The following is a 17,969-nucleotide window of genomic DNA, read 5'->3' as shown; positions in this document are numbered from 1 at the left end:
CAGCAGACTGAGCCTTTTCCAGCAATGTCTTCTCCTGTCACTTAGAGAAGTAGAACATGGCTGTAGAGCTCAGAGATTCTGATACAGCCCTGAGAAGAACTTCTCAAATAGTTTAAAAGCCAAACCAACCAACCAAAACCAACAATAGCAGCAAACCTCCTAAAATAACACTAGCCAAGCAGTTGCTCTCCTCCAAGTCAAAGCAAAGCCAAGGCCAATCCTATGTTAAGATATCTGATGAGAACTAATGTGAAATATAACATTGTGGGAGAGGACAGTGATTAGATATGAAGGCTGTGGGATGGCTGCTGAGCTGGAGGTCACCTCAGCTGTCCCATGGCATGTGGGTGCTTTGCTGCTCAGCTGGGCTTAGCTCATTTACAGGTATGAAACAAGCCCCTCCACCTCACTTTCCTAGTGAGGAGAAACAGGCATGTTGCAAATCAGCAAATCTCACAGAAAGTGTGGACAGCAGCCACTGAGCATGTGTTCCAACTTCATCTGTTAATTGCTTTTTAATTTATCTGTTGTAAAGGTTCAGTCAAATTTAATATGCATTTAAACATATGTACTGGGAAATAGGTGTTTGGATAACCTCTTCGAGTGCCTGCCCAGATTAGTCACACTTGCCTAGGCTGTTTTTCATTTTGTAGTCATGGTAGCTGGTAAAATATTAAAAACAACATTGAAAGAAGTACTTGTTGGTGGCACATGGCTTTAGTGATCTTTAGTGTGTGTTAGAAACTTTTTTGGAAGAGAAATGGAAGTCCTTATTTGAAGGGCAGTCTGATGAACATGTAGACTTTAGTTACTCACACTGACATGGTATCAAAAACCAGGAAAAATCTTATACTGTGGTAGAATTGGTACAGAGAGGTGGTTTTAACTCTAAAAGAGGGAATGGCTGGAGGGATAGAGAGAAGAGTAAATGTTTCTAGTCACTGCTCTGGAAACAATCTTTGCAAGAATGTTTCTCTAAGCTTTATTATTGGCCTGAAGAACATAGAGTGTTTCTAAAATCAGATGTGTTTAATCTGTCAGTTAAAATTGCTTTTAAAATGTCTTTTTCAAATGTGTGGGATGCTCTGATTTCCTTAGTTTTGTACGACTTCTGTGCAGCAGTGGGGGTTTCCACAGAGGCTCTTCATCATGGTCATGTGTGAGTTTCTGTCAGGTGATGATGCTGACATAATGTGGACATGTCTGCTGAAATCAGAGTTGTTGGCACCTCCCTGTCCTAAGGCCTAAGAACTGTAGTGGAGCTTTGCCTGTTTTCAGTCCTTTTCCCTCAGGCATCTGGGATTTCTTGTGGTGTTGATCATGTATCAGTTTGGAATCAGTGTTGTAGATCCCTATCATGTGATGAAATGATTTCCACCAGAAGGACTCGGGTCAGAGAAGCAGTCTCTGGGTTGGCATGGTCTGCGGAAACTTTCCATCCTGGGACCCTTTGACCAAGACTACCTTTTCCTATAGCTGAAGAACCCTATCTGAAGCAGTAGCATTCTCAAGGGTTTCATAAAAGCTGATTTATTCTTCAGTGCTGTTGCAACATGATTTATTACTGACTGGTTGATTTTAATTTAAGATTAGGGCCAAGGAGTTGTCACCAGATGTTGATTGGGAGCTAGTGGGGAGAAGTGAGCACAAACTTGTTCGGGCTGCAACACACATATGTATTTAAAAGGACACATTTTACATCAGAAAAGTAATTTACAGTCATGTAGAAATGATGAATGTGGGGACTGCCCTGGCCATTCCTCATGCTGGAATAAGTGTTCTGGCAAGAAGATTTGGGAGCAAGTTTTGGAAAATTACACCAATGAATGATGTAACCCTAACTTGATTATGACTCAGTTGTGAACCAAATACCCTTGATTCACTTGATCAAATGAGAACTGGATACTTTCAGTAGAAGGCTGAGACTGTATTTCACTAGTCTTTTCCCAAGGCATTTAAACAATATCACATCAATTTTGCTTTTCAATCTGAAATCTGGTTTTCTCAACTCCATTGTAGGTGGAACCTGTGACTTTTGAATTCCATTATCTTTTGATCCTTACACTATTCCTTTTTTCTAAAGGTGTTCTAATTCCGATTTCTTTTTTCTTTTAAATAGTGATTAGTAATTCCTTATTTCCTAAAACATTCTTAGCTGGGACCACTATCAAATGCCTACCTTGAACTGTTTTCCAAGTTTAGCAGCTTTGGTCACTTGGTGTGTGGGATGTGTTTTCTGTACCTTTCACTAGCTCTGCTTGAGAGCCAGCTTTTCTGCATGTCACTTCTAGGTTTCTTAATTTCTGGCAGAATGATTGATCATAGGTGATGGCAAGATTCAGTTTATGAGCTCATTGTTTGTTATAATAATTTAATTGTACTTTTCCTTCTATATTCCTTTACTAATAATTATTAACATACTTTGGCTGCTGTTACTCATTGATCTGATATTTAAAAATAACCTTTCCTTGGTAATGTTTTGAGTGATAAAAGCTGCAGAGATGTTTTTTATTTCATTCTCCTTTGAATTACTTTTCTGTTGGGATTGAATTCAGTTTGGCATCATGGTTGCTTGTATCTGAAGATTATTTTCTATCTGTTTCTTCCAACATTTCAGTTTTTGTCTAGCATAATTTTTATTTTCTTTTTACTTGTTCACCTCACAGGCTTTAGGATCACATTGAAATAATCTGAGTATCTTGCTGTATGGGAAGGCCTTCCATTTCATAACTGCCCCTTAATTTCTGTGCTTTGCTTTCATGTTTTTAATGAGCCCTTAATCCATGAAGGGATCTTTCTTAACCAATGGAAAAGTGAGAATTAATGATGAGTCTGCCGGACAAGTGTTAGGTTTTTAGTTAACTACATTGTTATGTATGCATTTCTCTGAAAAGCGTCTGTGATAGAATTACTTAGGATAGCTGTATATCATGTTTAGATCTCTCCTCTTATATCTTTGTTAAATAACAGTTCTTTAAGTAATTGTGGACAGAAAGGAAGAATCAGGCAGGTACAGCCATGTAACTAATGTTAAACAGTACTAGTTGTGTATTAGGAGCTGTATGATATTTGTCATAGCAACGTGTTTGCAAATGAGAAGCTACTACTTTAAAAAAGATAAGACTTGAACATAAATGTAGACATATGGAAGAAAAAATATAGTGTGCTTAAATCCAATGAGTGCAATTCTCTTGCTTGCCTGTTTTTCTGTGCCTGGTAAAACCTGTGTATCACCTCTGGGGAGAGAGCCATCTTATTTTATCTATTGCATTTGGTTACTATAGCAGCAAAAATATCAGGTGGAGAGGAAAGAGGAGACCCAAACAACCTCAAAAGAAATACCTTGTTTATGTGTAGAAACATTAGGAGAGTTGTTTGTTGTTTGTGGTTGTTTTTTTTTTTAAATCTAGCTGATTAGGAAATTTATTAGTAATAAAGCTAGATTGACACAATGTTACTGCATCGTGTCTGATTCTAACAAATAAACTTTTTAAGTCCTGGTATGGATGTGGATCTTTCAAGTCGACTGATCTTTATGATCTCTCGTGAGTATTGCATTTTCAATATGGGCTACTGGTGTAGTCTTTTTTATTACTGTTCTTGTTCAGTGTTGGGTTTTTTTAATAACCCAAATGTTGGCTATGTAATTTTTTCAGCTGGTAAATATGGTTTTTCAGGCAACATGCTAGCAATGCTTAAGTAGAGCAGGGAGTTAGTTGCTTGACAGGAGATATTATATAGAGTGTTATTTTCAAGTACGTAAAAAAATTTACAGGGTACTGGAGTTCCAAATGGACACACTGCAATTGTGTGTGTGTGTATTCACACCACTTGAGGGAGGCAGGAGGAAAACTAGCCTGAAAATAATAAAACACCATCACTACGAAGACAGAATGGGGTATCTTGCATAACAGATATTATCAAACATCTGTGGTAATAGTAACTTTAAACTAATGTTTCTGAATGCACAGAGTCAATGCTGTAGTCACTTATTTTTCAAGTTGAATCTGTAAATACTGCTAGGACAGTGTTAATTCCCTTAACATGCCAGGATGTTTCAGGTAATTCTGCATATTCTGCCTGTTTTTATTTGCTTTTAAAAACACTGAGAATATTGATTAGTTGTTGAGAGACTTGAATACCTGACTTTCATGTCAGGTTTCATGCAAAAAAACCTACTGTATCCTTGAAATACTATATACAATATGGAGATAAATATGCAGTATTGTTTTGTGTTTTCTGTTAGATGTTGAGTACAGCAAATTTGCATCATCAGTGTTTGCTGCTGAAGACTTTTTATAGGAGAATAATAATGTATTTTCTCTTTCAATGGGCTTAATATCTCTTTTGCTTGCTATTTGAATTTTTCCATGGCAACAACCTCACATTTTTTCAAAAAGCATTTTTCTGCTTGTGAATTTGTAGTTCATCATTAATTTTATATTACTAGAGAGGGAAAGCCTGATTTCTTGGAAGTGATCACTTTCATTAGCAAGTGGAAGAGAAGTCACTGTATGATCACATAATAAATGCTTAGAAATTACGTTTTTATCATTCTGTATTGTGTTACGACTTTCTCATGATGGTTTTGTTAAACATATAGCTTATTTTCCTCTGTAATTCCTAATTTTTTTTGAAAGTGCAGTATGTTTAACCTGCTGTGAAACCATATTTTGGGGAATAGTGAAAATCTGTTAAATCAGAGTAGAAATTTTAAATTAAAATCATTCCTCTGGGGATATTCCTTCTTCTCCATTAATTTTTTATTGGAAAAATTAATTCCAATTTGTCAAAACTTAAATCAACTTCATCAACTGAAATAGCTTAGTCAGGCAGTGTCATATATGGGAAGTTTCTTAATCTACATTTTGTAGAGACTGGATTAAAGTGTGATTAAATGCTGAAGTCGGGTATCTGGTCCATAAGAGGTGAGGCAAATTAACTCAAACTGACATGATTTAAGTTCTCTTGCTTTAAAGGATGGCCAGGAATTTTAGGGGCTTGCTGTTAGTTTTTCCTATGTCTTGGAACTGAGGTGTGTTACATAAAATCTAGAAAGAAGGAATTTATGCCAGATACGCAAGGTATAAATAAAATGGGACCGAAGTTCTGTTACTTACTTGCAAGCTTCATTGAAACCCTGGTCACAAATGGAAAAATAAGCTTTCTCTAACACCAAACCACCTATACAAGCTTTTGGACAGATAATTGTTCAGGTTGTAACTGATGAAGAGCTGTGTTGGCAAATACTTTTTCTTCTGTTAAACCTTGTGTTGAGCTACTAAAATCACAGGCTCTTCTCTGTTCTCATGGTAATGGTGATAACTGCCCAGAATTATTCTGTTTTCTGTTGTGCTCAGAAAATTTCAGTGGTAGCAGCAACTGTTTGGTGTAGCTTGTATACTTTTGGTTTTTCTAATAAATGGCTTTGGTGACTGCGAAAAGGAAAATCATGTGTTGTTAATTATTTGTTTTGTTGTGTTTTCTTTTCTAATGTGACTGTATTGCTACTTGTTATTTGCTAAATTATGTTGTATGATTTTTGAAAATACCACCTGTGGTTTTAATTTCATTTGACTGCTGAAGCTTCTCTTCACAGAGATTTTATTTTGCCGTTCCATTTATCCTCTCAGTTCTTCTCTGGGTGGCTATACTGAATTTTTACTTGTTGAACAGGTTCTTCTGGTAGGATTGACTTCACTTATGCTTTAAATGGATATCTGAGCTAGTTATCAGGATTTCTGGAATCTTAGGATGACTCAGAAATTACACGTTTCTAACAATTATCTGCCATGAATTGCACCATTTTGCTTAAAAGGTATTTTAATAATTCATATTGGTCTGTGAATCATATTTTGGGTAGATTCAAGGAGACAGCATTAAGTTAGTGAAAGATCTAACAGCAGTCTAGATTCAGTTTGATTTTAAATAAAAAGCATTTTATTGCTAAGTGGTGATTTTCTCCCCAGTATTGGCTCTTTCACAGGTTTGTGGCCAGGTCCCTAAATTGGCCACAGTTTGGTTTCTCTGCATAGGCCTTATCCTCTCTCTTACCACACTTGTTGTTATATCTTGGTTCTCACTTGGGTTTGCATACAGTTTGGCAGGTTTCTCCCTCCTGATGCATAGACTAATACCAATCATCAGATGTCACTGCCTGAGAAAGACCTGAAATCAAAATAGCAGGAGTGGTGCAAAGGAACTTGTAGATGCGTGGGAAATATTTGACTAACTTGTTATTCATTTCACACTGTGAATTTTAAATATAATAAGGCCAAACAATGTTTGAAACAATGTGCTTTAGATTACCTGGTTTTGTTTGCTTTCTAGACAGAATTCATCTATGTCCAACCAACAAATAAACCAAAGGCCTTCAAGCATGGTCAGTGAAACGTCCACGGCAGTAACTACATCTGCTGTTGATACAAAACACGGCTCCAAGGTAAAAGAAAAAGCTATTTTTTCAGCTTGTTGATCAGAACTTCACTTATTTTAAGTCCAGTATTCTTATGCTGATTTCAGTAGGGCTGTGGATTTAGCCTAGCAATTTAGTAATACCTCAGAGAAGAGGCAGTATCTTCTACCCAGACACAAATCTTTTAACAGCACTGTATGCATCAGTAATAGCACTGTTACCGCTCTTTTAGAAGCACTGTATACCCACATGGTAGCATTAAATGGTAACTTCTAACAGAATGATTATTGTGACATAGAAAGTTTGAGAGTCTCACAAATGGAAGTAAATATATGTAATATTAGGATTTAAGCAAGTGTTTTGATGGTGCAGCGTGTATGGCAAGAAGTGATGCATGATACCAGGAATTTGCAGTTCTTACCTTTTCATAAAATCTTACTACCTTTCCTCCTCTTAGTAACAATTAAATCCTTTTCTTCATCACTGCGGTGCACAAGCAGTGCAGGCACCAAGTTCCCACACTTAATGTTTAATGATGGAAAAGTCCATTCCTTGTCATTGACAAAGGACCTGTGTCCATTATTGAACAAAATATAATGAAGTGCTGTACTTGAAGTGTCACCATCTATTTTAATGCTTCTTTGACCTTACAATAAATTACAGAACAGTGAGAATGGTAGTGTCTGGATGAAAAGGCATAGAGCAATATTGAAATAATTAGCAGAGGTAAGATCATTTTCTTAACTTTGGCTGCAGTTCTTAAACTTCTGTTGTTTTTTTCCTAAATGTAAAAGTGGGCAGCCTCTTATGTAACTGAGTTTGAGAAAGGACTTGATCGCATTGATTGCAAAGATACTTTGTTTATTTGGAATACTTAAAGTCTTTTACTAATGTTTTGATGTACTTGAGTATAGGAGATGATACAATTTCATGAAAAGCCAAAAAATAATTTTTTAAAATATTTTTTTTTAAACTCTCAGTTAATAAGTGATTGGACCAACACAAAGATTGTAATGTATCAAATCTCAAGAATAAATTTATCTTTAAAGTGTTAGATGAAATTATTTCTGCAAACAGTAAGCATAATAGGTTACTTGAATTAGTTGAAGCAATTCTTTTTGATATTTGAAGAGTTGAACTTACCGAAGTATGTCAGCATTTGTTTTTACCCTATTTATCCTCCTTACTCTGCTTTTTTAAAGATTGCATTAGAGGCAGAAAGATAATTTTTTTCCTACTTTAAACCAGCAAACTTACTGGGGACCTGATAGGTGCTTTGAGCTGAGGAATTCTCCAGGGACACAGTTGGCTTTAACTTAGCCAAGATCACACTTCTGCCAAAAAGTGTGCATCCTCTGACCCCTGCTTCTCCTCCCTTCATCCCATGCTTGCACTGATCTAGTCAGAAAAATGGGTACTGGATTCCACTCCCAGGCCACCCACATGCTAGAGGCTAATTCACTGGGCATATCAGAACCACACAGCTGAACAGGCGGGTAGTGCTTTTTTTGTCACAGCTTAGAGAGTATCCAGAATCACCTCACAAGACTTTGCTTGGTCTGGTTTGGGTCTCTTTCTATTCTGTTTGCAGTTCAGTGTAAGGGTGGCTATGTATGCTTCTGGCAAGCTCCCAGGTGTGGATTTTTTTAACACATGGCAGCTTTAGACATAGAAATAAAACTCTCACAGAGGCTTTGCCAGTACTTTGCTTCTCCACCAAGTTTGTTTTTATAAGATCCATTCTACTTTGGGTCCTTAACAAATACTGGAGTTTTAATTTAGATGAACCAGCATCTTTCTTACATGCTCTTTGTTTCATCATTGTGCATGTTAACAGGCTTGAAATCACCTCTCTCATTTTGTAAAGTCAGAAGATCTGTTGAATTCCTTCACAGCCTAACACAAAAATTATTTCAAGTGAAATTTTAATGATTTCAATGAGAAAAAAGGGTGTAAAATAAAGACCCTGTGTCCTCCACTTTGAGGTTGACTTTCGGCAGGTTGAAAGTAGATTTTAAGGTCCTTCTGTCTAAATGTTTTCTTCCCTGAATTCCATGATCATTCTTTCAAAGAGCAAGTTCCCAGATGCAGACATGAAGCCAGAGACATGTTCATATTCTCTACTATGGCTACCATGGCTAATTATTGGGGTTTTTTTTATGAAAAGCTTCTATAATTTGGTCCTGCAAATGCCGTCACAGATTGGTGTATGCATGGTGTCAGAATCCTGGCCAAATTCAGGCTGGTTTTTTTCTATAGAGCTGTGCACATTTTGGGACAGTATTTTGATATAGGAACTATCTGAGTAAGTCATCTAAAGACTTCAGACCAATGCAGCCCATCCTACTCTTTGACATTTAAGGGGTATAGGGTTGAGAGAATGAGAAGCAAAAGGGCATTCTGATAAACTCCAATTTTTCTCTGTCCCAAAGATCTGCTTGTTCATCGCCAATTCAGTTACATCATTAACCACATTAAAAGCCATTTATATTGATTAATAATTAAGGTTATGGAGGAATAAGGATCTGTTTTGGTTTGACAGTAAAATACATTTGGAATTTAGGCTGTTAAAACATCTGGTGGTGTGAATGGAAGTTTGTAAATGTTACTGTGCCACACAGGGCTTTGGCCAAGTCAAAAATGAAAGGATAGTAGGGGGTGTTTTTACTATCTACATTTTGAGACCATGTTTTGGATGGATTCTGCATAACAGAAGTCATTGAGTTGTTGATGACACTGGTAGTTGCTGGTATTTCTCTGACATAAACTGGTGAGGAATGCAAGTGAAGAATGGATCTAGCAGTTAGAGCAAGCAGTGGTGACAGGTATGTGGTGTGCCACCTCTGGGGCTGTCTGGAGCTGGAGTGAAACACAGGGTCTAATTCACAGACACACTGTATGTGAATGCTCAAAATAAAGAGCAGGATTTTTGGAGAGTTTGTTTTTTGTATCTGAAAAATAAGGATTTTGTATCATTTTGTTAGAGCTACTGTAAGGATTCATAAGTTCATTTCGAACTGAAACACTGAGATTTTTTGAGTTAGTTTGACTTAAACAGGTGGCTTTTTGTGGGTTGATTTTTTTAAATTCATTTTAGGTTGAAAGTTCCATGTTTTATTATGCATATGTATTTGCATATTTTGAACAAAATACAGTCTTCCTGTTTACTGTTTAAAAAAATCTGTTCCAAATAAAAGTCTATCTATGCTTTTTTTTGTCAGTTCTGTCTAAAAGAAAGAAAAAATTACATAATTAAGTTAGCAACTTTCCTCCTCAGCTACAAGCTACTGTAAGAAGATGAGGCAGTGATGAAAAGGGGTTTGATAATGTTAGCTCTTGCCATTTTTGCATTTTGTTGCAAAAAACTTAGCAGTCATTCACAAGCAAGTCAGCATAACAAATGTACTGAAGTCAAAAGTGACTTTTGTGTCTTCAGTGATACAGACAGCTGTGCTGACCTGCATTTTTAAACTCATGACAATGACATCAGAATAATTTAAGTTAGGAGAAGACTACTGCAGTGTGGAGAAATACTTTAAAAAGATACCTTTTCTTTTAAACCAGTTTCTTAGTCTAGCTAGTGAAAGCAAGGCATGACATGCAGTATCTGTTATGCTTTGCTTTATTCCAGAGCAAAATGAGATGATCAATACTGAAGATTATATGAACATTTTAATTATATAAAGCACCATGAAATGATAATTTTGTTTCCGTTGTGGGTATTGGTTTGACATCTAATGCATAGCCTTTGAAAAAATTTTCCTGCTCCTTTGCCATAGAAATTGTTTGATCTTTTGACGAAGTCCAAGGATGATTTTTCCACATTGTGGTCTGCATTTTTAAAAAATTAATATCAGAGAAAATGTTTGATTAAAATATATGATTAAAAAAAAAATTAAGTTTAAATGCTGCTGTAAGGCTAAATCAGGTATACTTCAACTACTCCTCATTTCCTCCACCCTTCCAAAGATCTACATGAGAGAAAAATTAGGGAATTAAATTCTGTACATTGTGTAAATTGATTTCTGTTCAGCTACAAAGTATAAATAAAGTAAAAACAAAATAAAAATAGATTTTTGACTTTCAGAGCTTTAACAAATTTGGGCCTCATTATTTTTCATCACCCTTTTAATGTAGCTGTTGCATCTTAACATTTGGCAACAATTTTTAAAAACTCAACTATATTGTTTACTTCTTATTTTTCTTTAAAGAAGTCCATACATGGCTGTGTTTGCCCAAAGCTAGTGCTCTGCAGCCTGTTAGCTGGGTTCCTTAGTACAGGTCTGGCAGAGACACAGCCTGGGAGATCTCGGTGACACCATCCTCAGCTGACTTTTGCTATGAACTGGTTTTTGCCAGCTGGGTGACAGGTGCACCTCCTCAGAAACATGTTTTACAACCTGCTCTGCTGGGTTTGTGCCAACAACCCTGGACAGGTGGACAAGTGTGGGTTTTCTCTTAAGTGACCACCTGTGGTGCCCTGGGGCACTGGTGGGTCTTGTGCAGGCTCTCACTGAGCTGTCTGGGGAGGTGGGGAAACCCTGCCCTTTGATAGCTCCTCACAACTGTTACATCTACCTTGCTGTTTCAGATGCAATAGCACCAGAAAAGAAGTGCATTCTTTTCATACTGATTATAGCTATTATCTTAACCCGTCATTGAGACAGGAAGTTTGGTGCAGATTGGTAAAGTCTGACCTTCATCAATCAAATCAACAGAATTAATTTGAAGTTATAATATTTTGCTAGAATTATTTACATTATACGCTGTATTCTAGTCCAGCTGTTGCCTGACTGGCAGGAGCAGTACACTGAGATATTTTTCTGATGTTACCATTTGTGTGTGATGAATATACTTGTTTCCAGAGCTTCTGTTTGCCTGCAGCTCACAGAGCACCTGTACCCTGACAAGCTCAGAGATTAAAAAGAGAGACACTGCAGGAAAGAATCAGGACATCTTTTTTCTTGGAGAAGTTGGCAGCAACTGTAAGGGTAGTCTGTCCTAAAGCAATTGGAGCAAACTGGGCTGATGCTGGAAAAGAACAGGCAAATTACTCATTGAGTGATTCTTGCTCTTTCACAGGTGGATGGGTCTTGCTTGTTTGTTTTTGAAATAGTTTTGTCCATGTGAGTCAAAACTGAGGTTTCATCAGGGCACAAATTATTACCTAGTCCTTGTGATTTCCACTGACTGCTGTGTAGGTCCCTTCCCTGGTAGTGTGACTGTCTTCTTTTGTTTGCAGGCCCAGAGTCCAAGCATTTTAATAAGCTAGCAATATTGTTAGAATTTAAACAGGAAAGAAAAATTAAAATCAAACAAAACCCCATCAAAAATGCACCAAAAACCCAAACAAAGAAGAGCAAGAGTGGGATTCATCTGCTCCAAGTCCTGTGCATGTAAGAGACTTGTGCAGTACTGTCCAGAGAGATTTGCAGGCAGCCCTCAAAAATACATCCCAGGCACACTAAAATTTCCACAGTTCTTGACACACCAGTGTTGCTGCTCTTCAGCAGGAGCTGGCATACCATCCTGATGCAAGTGGAAGATTGACTTTGTTCTGTTGTAAATATCATTGCCTGTTTACTTGCCCTTGAAAATGCCATGAATGCTTTGTTGCTGTGTAATGAAGTAGAAGTTATTGCAGTGAGAGTATTTGTAATGTGAAATGAGTCTCAGTACAGTTTAGAAACCACTGCTACATTATACTTCTTTACAGGTTGTGAAGACTGGAAACAAAGTTCACAGCTTTGGAAAGAGGGAGCAAGCAATCAGGAGGAATCCCAATGTTCCTGTGATAGTAAGAGGCTGGCTGCACAAACAGGTATGCGTGTGATCACTGGTTTCTGTTCATATACTTCAATGCAATCATCAAGGAAGAACAAGTGCCTTCCAAGAAACTGAGAAAGCAGAAGCTCGAGTGTTGGTGACACAGGGCAGTGTTGGGTACTTCCACAGACTTTTTTGTTCCATGAAAAATTCTGGTCCACAGACAATTACATGATGAGGAGTTCATGCTTGGCAAGTCTGAAAACCAAGGTTTACGAATGGGTTTGATTCAGAAGAGGAAACTGATAAATGGACATCAACATCACAGCTGAATGTTGAGGCTATAAATTTGTTATCTAGATCTGGTTATTTTCCACTGGTTTACCCTGCTGGCTTGTTGTCAGGCTGATCTTTGACTCCCTCAGAACACTGTCAGCCTGAGGCTGGCTGTGAAGGCTTTATTCTGTCTACTTGGTTATGCCCTTCTACCCTGATCAAAGGCTTAATTCCAGTCCCTATGCCTTTTTGTTCTCCAGAAGCAGGAGGGAGAAAATGATGGGAAATGGGGACACATTCACCATATGTGGCTGTCACCAAGACTAGTAGCCAGCAAAGGGTCATAGAATTTCATCCAGTGAACAGAATTCTACAGCTACAATGTCTTGAACTCTTAAGCTGACAGAAACACATCTTTGAGTGTAATAAGTAAATAAAGCAGTTTGTTGTATGAGAATAATTCCCCTGCTTTTCATTTGGCAGCCTGTGTCTACCAGATTATCACCAGAGATCAAGCAGCTAGATTTAGGGGTGGGCAGGAGAAGTCTGAAATCTGAGTTTTACGATTATGGTTTTACATGCACAGGAAAATGAAATAGCTGTCAACTGTCTGCTTTCTCCTGGGTGGAGAGATGTAATTCTGCTGTGTTTCGCTCCCAGCTCTGTTGATATCCACAACCCAAGTCCATTAGTTTTCAGGACAGAATCAGAACTCAGACACTGGATGTGTTGCCAGCCTTGTAGCATGAAAATGGGAATGGAAGAAAGTCCTTCCATACTTAATTTGATTGAAGAAAGGAGAGGGAAGTAGCTCAAGCAATGTTCTATATCCTATTTCCTTCTGTCCCCTAACCTTTGCTTGTAAATCCCTTAAAACCTGAAGGAGCTTTTTATGCTGCTGGTTTTATCAAAGCCTACGCAAGCTGAAGAAGTTGTACTTGACTAGATTATAGTCTGGCAATTTTAAAAGCTTTAGAAATAAATTTCGATGCAAATATTACTAATTTTGACAAGGTTATATATATACATATACCTCCACAGGCATATTATATTATACTTCATTAAAATTTGCACATTATGCATCCTGTTTTATTTCATAAGGAATATTTGATTAAATTACATTTTAGGCATGGGTAACATATGGTGATTGAATTATAGGATGTCATTGCCTGGAATGTGAGGTCATACTTCCCAGCTGTGTAGTGATTTTAATTTTGGTCTGCAGGCAATCTTTGTTGGAGTTCGTGCCATCCAGAAACACACTTGTTTCCTTATTGGAGATAAATCTGAGCAGATAAAATAAGTATTGGTTGTGTACAAGGTTAATCTGAATGCTGTTTGGGATAAGGATTTAATTACTTAATGAAAATTAGCAGTTTGAATGTTCTGCACTCATTATTTTATAGCTGGATGTTTTGCCTCTTATCTTTCTTAGTACACAATATTTTGCTAAGATACAAACCATTTGTTTTGCAGTTAGCAGTCATATTTAGGTAAACTTCTGGTAAACTTCTTGCTGGATCAGCACTATGTCTTAACTTTCTTTAAATGAAAAGTGTACCCCATTTCTTGCATTTCAGGATAGCTCTGGAATGCGATTATGGAAGAGACGATGGTTTGTGCTTGCTGATTATTGTTTGTTTTACTACAAAGGTGAGTAGATAATAGCTGTTTCGAGTTAGTCTGAACAGTTTACCTGTACAAGTCATGGTGAATGCCTGAACTAACAGAAGTCTTCAGATAAAGTTAGTTGTTCTGAGACGAACAGTCAAACAATTGCTTGGCCAGACAGCAATTAAATGCACAGCAAATTCTAGGCTAGAGTAGGGGAAGCAAAGGATGCTGTATATTTTTTCACATGATTTATGTTTGGTATATGCCACAGTTTACCTTGAAGAACATCTGACTAGAATAAATAAGATTTATCACGTCTCTGGTCTGTGTTCTGGTACCTATTTGCTTGCACTGGGATGTCTGAGTTTTTGAGAATGCACTATGGCCAGATCAGGGCACTGGTTCAATTTCAATCCAAGGGACAAAGTAGGATTCAGAGAACTTCTGAATCCAGTAATTCTACCAAAAAAAAAGGTTAGATGTGATCTTAGACCAAACTAGGTATTACATAAGGTTATTTTCAAGTTTTGAATACGTCATGTTCTACAATTCTTGGAAAGCATTACAGAATATCAGACTTGAAATTCATATTTCTAGATGTTGCCTTTCTGCTGTTGATCACTTGGAGCCAGCAGTAATAGAGTTTTCCTGATTATAGCAATTAGCCTGGATGTACGGTGCTAAATGGAGGGTCCATCATGTTTTGCAGCCTGTCACTGTTCATTTGGCACAGTAAACTTTATTCTTGAGGTGTATTCTGCTGGCTGAAGCTAAAAAGCAATATCCAACCTCCCCCCCACCCCCAACTCAATAAAAACCCAGTCTGATTAAGAAAACAAACTTCAATCTTTTTACTTTAAAATTAAAACATTTTTCTGCACGTATTACTTGTGTTGAGTCATAAGTGAAATTGCATCAGAAGGGACTTCAAGAAGTGTCCCATCCCAGTGCCTGGTGAAAGCAGGGTCAGGAAAGGAGTCTGCCCAGGTTGCCCAGGGCTTAATCAAGTTGGGCATTGAAAAGCTCCAAGGATGGAGATGCCACAGCTTCTTTCGCAGCCTGTGCCTCTGCTGCTCTGTCCTTGGGAAAATGCTTTTCCTTACAGTCGGTCTGAACCACTGTAGACCAATTTCTATTTAATGCCTGTTTTCTCTGTGTCCATAAAGGAGAATATATTGTTAGCCCACTGAAGAGTGCGGGGAATTAAATTCTACTTTTTTATTCCACAGACAGCAGAGAAGAGTCTGTTCTGGGGAGCATTCCATTGCCTAGTTACGTAATATCTCCAGTTGGACCAGAGGATCGTATAAATCGTAAATTTTCTTTTAAGGTACATTTGCAAAGCTTATCGTCTAATCATAGTTTATTTTCATTAGAATAGCTGCTGAAGAAAACATCATCTGTTTTCCTATTTTACTTGTTACTAGTTTTTAAGAGCAGACAGGTTTATTGACTGCCTGTTCAAATGTGACATAGCACTTTTTTTTTTGCTTACAAATTGACATTCATGTCTGTTATTTCATAAGTGTCCTTAGAGCTTAATGAAGTGTCTCTGAGTAAAGAGCCTGTTTCTAAAATCAGAAATGAGTATTGACAAGTTGTTCCAGTACTGTTTACAAATTGGAAGAAAAGTTGTCTTACTTTGTAATAGAGTACTTGATCTCATAATGGACTGATGCCTGTTTGGTTTCGTTGTGGTTTTTTTAAAAAGAAAAGAATTGACTCAGATCTCACAGTTAGAAAATGACAGCACTTAAGTCATCCTAAGTGGTATGGAGTTTTTAAAGGAAAAAATACTCTTGTTTGATATAGTTTGTGGGTGGTTTTGTGTTTTTTTTCTTTTTCTAAAAATAAACATAATTGCATAATTTACAGTTCTAGTCTTTCTTATAAAAGCCCCAGATATGAATAAAATATATACTTCTTGATAGTGCAAAAAATTGACTCTAAATGATTGTCAAAACTGCAGCACTTAGGCGAAGTTCAGAGACTTCTGTGCCTGTGGCAGATTTAAATTAAAAGCAGAACTTGTTTTTCTATCAAGCAAATCAGTTATGTACTTTAAAAGTAATTTACAAATCAGGTTTTGATCAGGCATACTTTAGGAGATCTAGAAGGAATCAATGTTTAAATGTTTTCTGTGCTGAAATTATGAAGAACATCTGACTTTCTCTTGCATTTTGATTTTTTGAGGTGTTTTAAAATTGAGACAGCCTTTTATTACTTTCATTTCTATGTTCAAGTGGATAATGGTTTGAAATTTATTAAACAAATATTAACTTGGGAAATGTGTTTGAAAAAGACCCAGCGTACTTTGTGGAAATGTTTATTGTACTTTTTCAAATGCATTGAGCATGAGTTATCAGTATAAAGCTACAAAGAAATCTTTAAGAAAAACATTTCCCCTCCAGTATTTACTGATTGTGATTCATAAAGCCCTCTTTTTCTAGAGCCTTTTCCTAGGAGGAATCACGTATTGAAAGAGGGGATTTCAGTGTACTCATCTAGGGTTCCCTGCTTTTTATTTTATTCAAATGGTATTTACACACACTCTTAACTCACCACTGTCCAAGTGGAGTGGAATCCATGGTTTGGGTATGGTTAAACCTTTCCAGAAGCAAATGCAGACTTACCCTGTTCCTTTTAGGATATCACACCTATATGAGCTCTACCAGGTATTTAATCTGAGTCTTTTTCTGAAAATATCATGAGCCAGTAACCTGAGACTTTCAACACAGGGTCATTACTAAAAGGTTGATATAGATAGAAGGAGGGTGTTGATAGTAAAAGAAAGTTTATGCTAGAAAACTCTGTAAAAAAAATCAACTCCTTGATTTCATGTATCCAGTTGATTTCATGTATCAGTTTGTCAGGCCAGTTTTAACTCTGCTTTAGGTGTTTGATGATTGACTGCAGGCTGGATGCTGCAGTTTGGTTTTATTTAGACCCAGGTCCAAGGACAGCAGGAGGATTTTGTACGGTTGTACCCTGTCCAACACTGATGTTCAGCGGTCACAGAGTTGGCTGTGGGCACCCCGCAGCAGGAGCACACCCATGCTGGCATCCATCACTCAGCAGCCATTACTTTATCTCTTCAGAACACCTCCAGACCCAGAGCATAGACGGACATTCTGTCTCTCAGCGTAGCGCAGCCAGAAATAGAACACACAAGCAGATTAAAGCCAAAATATAGATAAGACTTTTTTGCATTTAAAACCTGAATGAGTGGGAGAATGCACTGTGGCATTTTTTACATTTGGCATATTCTTTTATTGGGATGGTTTTAAGTCTTCTGTTGAAACAGAGGGATTGGCTCCCATTTGAAGTGGCAATGGGTTTGGAAGCTAGGGAAACAGCAAAACTGGAAAAAATTCAACTCTTTTGTTTGCAAAACCAGAGGAAGGAAATGTGCTAAGCAAATACATGGATGGTTTTTGCATATGATTTGGTTAAAGGGAGGCTTGTAAAGCACATGCTGACAGGGGTCTGTGTTAAAGCCTGCACAATGTTAAAATGTGCACTGTAGGAGTTACCAAAATCCTTTTCCTTTCATCACCTCCCGAGGTCCAGCTTAAATTTTTGTGTTTCTTTGAGTGTTTAACAATTACAGGCCTGCAGAACTGCATACAGGCTTTTGAAATGCAATCAAACCCCTTTGAAATATGACAGCATGTGCATTTAATTTTTTTTTTGTTTGTTTAGAAACTGTGCTTTTAGGTCTCAATACCATTTTTGGCTCTTGACAATTTTTTCACTTTATTTGTGCCAAGCAACGTGCTGTGACTATGTAGAAGCCACTGTCACTAAGCTGTGTGTGAACCCAGAACTCAGGATCCTTACTGCATCCCTAGTTCAGCAGCTCAAATCCTGAAGATATTTAGTTAATCTAATTGCTGCT

General features: G+C 37.3%; 1 protein-coding gene across 33 annotated transcripts in view; it reads left to right on the top strand.

Moving 5' to 3' along the window:
• The window catches only part of PLEKHA7 (pleckstrin homology domain containing A7), a 145,958-nt gene that overhangs the window by 85,380 nt on the left and 42,609 nt on the right, over positions 1-17,969 (top strand). For all 33 annotated transcript variants that reach the window (XM_086893152.1, XM_086893153.1, XM_086893151.1 and 30 more), the window contains 4 exons: positions 6,331-6,442; positions 12,132-12,236; positions 14,038-14,110; positions 15,301-15,401. In XM_086893152.1, the coding sequence (XP_086749278.1) occupies positions 6,331-6,442; positions 12,132-12,236; positions 14,038-14,110; positions 15,301-15,401 (391 nt within the window). The remainder of the gene's footprint in view (positions 1-6,330; positions 6,443-12,131; positions 12,237-14,037; positions 14,111-15,300; positions 15,402-17,969) is intronic.

This window comes from Cyanistes caeruleus, chromosome 6, assembly GCF_971803275.1.
Source record: "Cyanistes caeruleus chromosome 6, bCyaCae1.hap1.1, whole genome shotgun sequence".
NCBI classification, from domain to species: Eukaryota; Metazoa; Chordata; class Aves; order Passeriformes; family Paridae; genus Cyanistes; species Cyanistes caeruleus.
This window is presented reverse-complemented; position numbering and strand designations above follow the sequence as displayed.